This window comes from Neoarius graeffei, chromosome 21 (assembly GCF_027579695.1).
Source record: "Neoarius graeffei isolate fNeoGra1 chromosome 21, fNeoGra1.pri, whole genome shotgun sequence".
NCBI classification, from domain to species: domain Eukaryota; kingdom Metazoa; phylum Chordata; class Actinopteri; order Siluriformes; family Ariidae; genus Neoarius; species Neoarius graeffei.
The window spans coordinates 44396686-44403883 of NC_083589.1; the positions used below are offsets into that span (position 1 = coordinate 44396686).

Consider the following 7198-nt stretch of genomic DNA (forward strand, 5'->3'; position numbering starts at 1 on the left):
AAATTCTAGATCTACTAAACTCACACACTGAACAGCTGTGTTACAGTTTGTTTGTTTTTTTCTGAAAATAGGGGCCACTGAAATTTTCATCCATAGATCACTGTCAGTAAAATATACCGTAGTAATTAATAATAAAGATTAAATAAATGTTAAACATTCCCAGTGTAAGGTAGCTGGGGTCTTGAGAGTCTGCACTAGCAAGACTTGTATGACCTTTAACAATACAAACAAAGATGCTATATTAACTTGGTGTCATATCCAGATCTTAAATATTTGAGCACCAATATTTTATATTCACAATCTTTACAAAATGGAGGAAGCTGCCCTTCAAAAATGAACATCAAATTATTTTATTTAGGAAAACAATATCCTCAGAAGAAAGAAATGCCACTCTGGTACATATAGACAACTGGTGTTGGGCCCTTAAAGTGAAACATTTCCTTTACTGATGTCAGTCCTCACTGTCAGTGGTGGTCGCACGCTTTTTCATGCCCTGTCTACACCACCAGCATGCAGACAAGAGGTAAATAGCCAGGCAAACTGGGAGGTCATGCAAATAAGCAGTTACAAAGATCACAAACAGGATGGCACACACAAGGGCCCCAGTGATGTAGCTCAGAGTAGAGGTTATGGCCCAGCACACCAGCAGCCAGCTGGACATTGTGCCCAGTGATGGGGAAGCGGTCCTGGAGAATGGACGAACTGGAAGAAACTCAGTCTCCACATCTGGATCCTGAAGGTCCTGAGCTACTCTATACCTCAGAGTCTCCTCACTCTCAAAACCCTTGTGAGGGGATGGAAAAAGAAGAAGCTCACCCTCACTTACAGATTCTATCCAGACGAAATGCCCAGATGGATGACTGGTGTGGCTGGTTATACATAGATTGGGTGTATGTGGACAAGTTTCAGGGGAACTTAGAAGTTTGTATAGTTCCTTGTCTTTGTCGTCATCACCCTCATGCTGCCTTCCATATATGCTCTGACCCTCAGCCTTTAAATCATTTTCACTTTCTCTATCAGCTATATTTTTGACAGAGGATATTTCTTCTCCTTGCTGCTCACTGGAATTAGAGAATCCCTTTTTCACCAAATCATAACACACAGTCTCCTTTTCTCCCCTATCAAGACATTCAGTCTGTTTATATGGTTCACCTTCATCACACATCACACTTGTCCTCGATGAAATCCATATTTCTGTGTTCCCGTCTTTTAAATGGGATGGTTTCTCATTATCCTCTTGCAAGCTGCTTCTTCGTACCACTAAAGCTTCTTCAGAATACACACTCAAAGATATCCTATTCATTTGGGATGCATTCTCATTTTCTTCCTTGATATGTTCTTTCTTTTTCTTTGGTACTCCACGTTGATCTATATGTTGTCTTTCTAAAGACTCCCTACTGTCTGTAAAGGGTTTATTCTTAATCCTGGTAAATGTCAAAGTGTCCTCAGCTACTTTCATCTTCATTCCTATGTCTAACGACCCTGTACTGCTTGCACATTCTTCAAGCAAGACTCCATGTCCTGGTTTGCAATCCAGTGCCTCTGTGGCATCCTCAGAATGGGCTGTCTCTCCTGGATTGGTTAACAGTATGGACTCGTCTTCACTAAAAGGCCTTTCACTAAGTGTGTGTCTGTCATGTGGGGCCTCAGTGACACCAGGCCTCCAATGAGCCCAGATTGATTCTGATTCCTGGACAGTGTGTGGTTCAGAACTGATCTGTGCCTTTTCAGGATACTTATAACTCAACACTTCACTCATATGACTGGGATCAAGATCTTGTGACAGTTTAGCAGGATCAGACTCTAGAGTTTCTATTGCTACAAAGCACTGGTGTGATCCATTCCCACTGGTCACTGCAGACTCCTGGGTATTCCACACTGATAATATCTTGTCCCCCATATTGGACACATCATATTCTGGATTTGATGGTTGGGAAGCATTGGACCCTGTGACACAAAGCAAGCACTTTTGGTTCAAAGCATTGTTGTGGTTGTCTATGCTATCTGTTGCATTGAGGAAAGATTTCCAGGCATCATTTGACAACTCTGTTGACACAGCCTCTGTTTGTTCTTTCTCAAGAACATCCAGCCTTGTTCCACTACTGACCTCAGAAGTGTCTGAACGAGAGGGAGGTGGAGGTGAGATGTCCAGTGGCGATCTCCAGTCCAGTGGAGGTAAAGGAATCTGATGCTCAGGTAGAATCAGTGATGCATTCCTATTGTGTTCCTTTCTGCTGCACACTTGAAGTGTACTAGAGGTGTCTGCCATCACTGGAATACTGTGTTGTGGCATGGGTAGCACCACATTTAAATCTCTCTTTGATTTTTCTTGATGTGAAGGTTGACCTAGCTGGACTTCTGTCTCCCTATGAGAGAAATAGTCTTGCAAGTATGCCAACTGAGCTGCTCGTCGTCTGCTCTGTCTTTCAGCCTGTTAATCAAATACAGTCACAAAATCATTATTCCAATAAACCTTGTTCAGACATAAAGGAGGGGTCAAATGCTGGATGAGGTGCTTCACTATGATGAGAAGACAGCTGCATTTTACTTTTTGGCTCCTTCAACCGAACATTAAACAAATTATATGGAAGAACTATCAAAGACCGAATGTGTAACGTTTGGCAAGTTCTTATTTGAGGAGCTAGAAAGCTATATATCACACTTCCATATTAGTCAATTATAATTATACTTGTTTTAGTATTGAATGATTAAATTGTTTTTTTTAAGTAATAGTTCAACTTTCTCTCACTGATTGTTGAGTCTCACAATTCCATTTGCTGAGGAGTCCATAATTGTAGAGGGTCATGTAAGAGGGTCATAATTGTAGAGGGCCTTTAAGAATTTTGTTAAAGAAGATAGCTTACGATACTGTATTAAGGAAGCTAAAGCCAGCTGGTAGATAATGTACATTATAGTACTATAAGTAATGTGCAAGTTGTTCCAGGGTACTTTGTCATATTTAAGGATTTCCAGGTATCTCCAAGAAAGCCTTGTTTTTTGATAATGTGAAAATGTGTCACAGAAAGGACTATGCACAATAATGCTGAATAGGTGAGGATACTAGTAATATTTTTTCAAGCTAGCCTTACGAATGCTAACAATGTTAGAGAGAACAAGACATAAAGTTGGCCAATGTATACATAGCAAGCTAGTTTAGTTGTGTGGATAATCAACAAAATGAAACTTCTATTCAACTGTTGCAATTTTGATTAAATTGCACCAAGATTAGGCATAGAGAAGCAAAAATGGCTAAAGTCCCTGCACTGCTTCACATGCTGAAAAAATGTCCATTATACAAGTACCACTTCGATAGAATAATCCCATTATTTAACTGGAAGCATCAAAAAGTGGAATAACATACCAGAAATTCAAGACTAATGATCTGGTGTACTTTAAGAATATTACATTGCCATGTTTTGGCATAGAAAAATGAAAACTCCTTTACTCATTCTGCTGACTCAGTATTCATCCACTCAGCATTTATTCCTATCTTTCTGTGTTTACTAGACCATATTTCACCCTGATAGCAACATTACTAGTTTTAAACATTGCTGTGTTTTATGGCTTGAGGACACTATGCATCATGTTACTACTCTCACTCAGCCACATGCACTGTACCCTTTAAGCTGACATACATTGCAAGCTGTCCAAATCCCAGGCATTTTAATTCTGGAGCCAAAAAAATTTCCACTTCTCAAAAATGTGCTTGAGCTCTAAATGACAAAATGTTGTGGGTTGTGGGGGGTTTTCCCACTTTTTCTGATCATAGTTGATAGCTAGCCTCTTGTTCAAACTAACTTTAGCCACATTCAATATTAATATGTAGAACAGCACAGAAGCCATGTTTAATATCATTCACATGCTTTATATGTGTGATTTTAAGCTTAAATTTACATTTACACTTTGAATTTATATTTGTTCATTGGTCTGATGCATTTACCCAAAACAACTTACAGTTGAGGGTATTGAAGCATTCATTGGCATGCTTTAGAGCCCAACTGTGGCTCTTTTAACCCTTTGGTGACTGACCCCTTGAAAATGGTTCCTCCAGGAACGATGACGTTTCAGTTGTCAAGACAACGGAAAAACTAAAATACAAGAGCATTTTGTTTTGTGCACAAGAGCATTGTGACGTATCTTTCTGTTTTTGTATTTTAGTTTTTCCGTTGTCTTGACAACTGAAAAGTCATCGTTCCTGGAGGAACCATTTTCAAGGGGTCAGTCACCAAAGGGTTTCTCTAGTTTAGAACTTTAACTTCTGAGCTACTTCAGACCCACAATATTAAAATGTGTTATATTTTGCTGGCTAACCATGTAGTGTGCTTATTTTCTACATTTGCTGACATAAATTCAGCTTATAAAACTGAATATATATGTATAAATCTTGAAATAATACTTGCATATGGGGTTGATTTTGAATCCTGAGCATATCAATAAGGAATGCACTCATAACAAAGCAAACTGTCAATATAAACTTTTTTTAATTAAAAATGTCATAATCTAGTATTCAGGTAATACTTATGTAAAAATAAATTGCAAATTCCTGAGAAAAACAGAAAGCTGATCCAGTACAATGCTTCCAAAGTGCATGCAGTCCTTGAATGCCCCCACCACCACCACCACCACCGCCACTGCTGGTATTTCGACCAACTTGTGTATGTGTTGTGAAATCGTTATGTTGGACAAGCCTGCAGAAGAACTGATTGACCTTACCAATGTTTTGTAACTCTCCTCAAATGCATTTCTTGATGGACTTTCCACTTTGTGCTGAGTTTTCTCTTTCTTATTATCTGCAGACCTGTGTGACTCTTGTTCTAAAATAAATAAATAAAATGCCTCTGTCAGACTTGAATTTAATATTGATTAAATTTACTCCTCGAGCTTTTTTTCTGGCTCCCACCTGAGAGTTCATTGCTCATGTCCATGGGCTTCACCTCAGCAAAACTGTCCTTTCTGTAAACATATGGAGTGAAAGAAATACATTCCGTTGTAGTTAAATGTAAAAAAAAAAACAGTCTTTTTAAAACATAATTAGCAGACTTGCATATAAATGATTACATTTTTTTCTATTGCACTTTGTCTGAATAAACATTGGTAATTAGAGTAACTAAAAAAGCAGTTTTTCTTACTTGATAGCTTTCAAGCAGCTCTTTTTTCCCTTTTGACTGTTTTCTTCAGTCTCCCTTTCTTTCCCTCCCTCCTTCTCTTTCAGTAATCTCCCTCCTCTCTGATGGCAGAACAGCACATAGTTCATACCTCCATTGTTTGCCCAAAAGATTCCAGCGGGGGATTCATAGCGGAGGCAGAACTCCACCCGTGCCCCATCAGATGGAAAGGGAGGCATGAGGGTGAGTTGGAAGGAGAAGCGGTCTGTTTCTCCATCGCTGGAGCCAGGAACATATTCAGCTTGCTGGTCAAAGTGGCTTTGCCATCCGTCCAAAGTAACGCGTACATATACAACCTTGTGATAAGAGAGGTTAAGCACACGGACAGTGCCACGGATGGTGGTGGAGCCAGGCAGGAGCTCAATGCCCTCCAGCTCCAGCTTGTTCTGCCAAAGCCGGAGCTTCAGCTCCTCATCCGAGGCTGGGATGCTGAAGATGCAGGACAGGTGGTACTCCTCTCCCTCTCTCTCTTCAGTACTCTCAACTCTGTTATCGAACTCCTTAACAGAAACCAAGTCCAAGCCAAAGGCGTCCGCAAAAGAAACCTTCCTTCGCACCACACAAGCCAGTGATGGCTCAGGTTCCGACTCCTCAGACTCATCACTTGAGCTCTTTTGTGGGGATTTTGGTTCTTTCCCTTCCTCATCCTCATCTTGTATCCAAGCACTGAGTATTGACGGCTCAACATAGCAGGAAGCCATAGTAGGTTCAGGCTCTTCAACCGATATTCCTGCACAGTGTATGACTGAGAGTCAGGGGAAACAGAGAGCTTCCAGTCCACTGATACCCCCCCACACACACACTGTGACTGCCCATACCCACTCAGGTTGCAGCCAAATACTATGCTGTGCTCTGAGCCAGGCTTAAAAATAGTCTGATTACCCATGAACCTCTGTCCATGAATGCTAGTCTTCCCTCTACAGACAACAACCTGATACAGCATGTGCTCTTGTGATCCAGGCAATAAGCCTGATAAGTAGAGAGACTTCGAGAAAACAACTTCTCTCACCTCATTATCTGTAGCCACTTTATCCTGTTCTACAGGGTCGCAGGCAAGCTGGAGCCTATCCCAGCTGACTACGGGCGAAAGGCGGGGTACACCCTGGACAAGTCGCCAGGTCATCACAGGGCTGACACATAGACACAGACAACCATTCACACTCACATTCACACCTACGGTCAGTTTAGAGTCACCAGTTAACCTAACCTGATAAAACAACTTCTCATCTCATTATCTCTAGCCGCTTTATCCTTCTACAGGGTCGCAGGCAAGCTGGAGCCTATCCCAGCTGACTACGGGCGAAAGGCGGGGTACACCCTGGACAAGTCGCCAGGTCATCACAGGGCTGACACATAGACACAGACAACCATTCACACTCACATTCACACCTACGCTCAATTTAGAGTCACCAGTTAACCTAACCTGATAAAACAACTTCTCATCTCATTATCTCTAGCCGCTTTATCCTTCTACAGGGTCGCAGGCAAGCTGGAGCCTATCCCAGCTGACTACGGGCGAAAGGCGGGGTACACCCTGGACAAGTCGCCAGTTCATCACAGGGCTGACACATAGACACAGACAACCATTCACACTCACATTCACACCTACGCTCAATTTAGAGTCACCAGTTAACCTAACCTGAGAAAACAACTTGTGATTATTTAATATATATTCAGAATTCTGGGGAAAAACATGAAAGGATTTTTTTTTCAAAATGGCCAGATGGGGAGTGTTGCGACAGCTCATGTTACAGGTTTTTTCTTGTGGTTTACAAATATAAAATTGTTTTTAAAAAATTGTTAAAAATGTGGGAGTGTACCTGCATGAGGATGAAGCTTATTTCTTATAGACTCTAGTGTAGGCCTATAATAGCCTAATGTCGTCTGTAGTGATCAAAGACTAATGTGTGATTTATCAAATGTAAAGGTTGTTTCTCCGTCAAAATAAATACTGTTCAGTGCTGTCAGACACTCAACATGTGCTGTTGTAAACTGTCAGCAGATACATGATCCACTTGCAAATTTTGATACCA

General features: G+C 41.0%; 1 protein-coding gene across 2 annotated transcripts; it reads right to left on the minus strand.

Moving 5' to 3' along the window:
* Nucleotides 1–326: 326 nt before the first annotated feature.
* ppp1r3aa (protein phosphatase 1, regulatory subunit 3Aa) lies at nt 327–5938 on the minus strand. 2 transcript variants are annotated; one of them, XM_060903649.1, is made up of 5 exons: nt 5130–5938; nt 4901–4953; nt 4714–4814; nt 2108–2431; nt 1764–1947 (listed from the first exon to the last, which is right to left on the minus strand). In XM_060903649.1, exons 1-5 carry the CDS (start codon nt 5864–5866, stop codon nt 1852–1854), a joined length of 1311 nt encoding a protein of 436 aa, XP_060759632.1. In that variant the 5' UTR covers nt 5867–5938; the 3' UTR covers nt 1764–1851. The 2 variants fall into 2 exon arrangements, with proteins under 2 accessions (XP_060759631.1, XP_060759632.1); XM_060903648.1 differs by having other exon boundaries at nt 327–2431.
* Between the last annotated feature and the right edge of the window lie 1260 nt (nt 5939–7198).

Coding starts and splice junctions, on each gene's coding strand:
- ppp1r3aa (XM_060903648.1), bottom strand. CDS start 5,866: ATGGCTTCCTGCTATGTTGAGCCGTCAATACTCAGTGCTTGGATACAA. Junction 4,954..5,129: donor AGCTGCTTGAAAGCTATCAA/GTAAGAAAAACT, acceptor ATATGTTTACAG/AAAGGACAGTTTTGCTGAGG. Junction 2,432..4,713: donor AGGAGAGTTACAAAACATTG/GTAAGGTCAATC, acceptor TTTGATTAACAG/GCTGAAAGACAGAGCAGACG.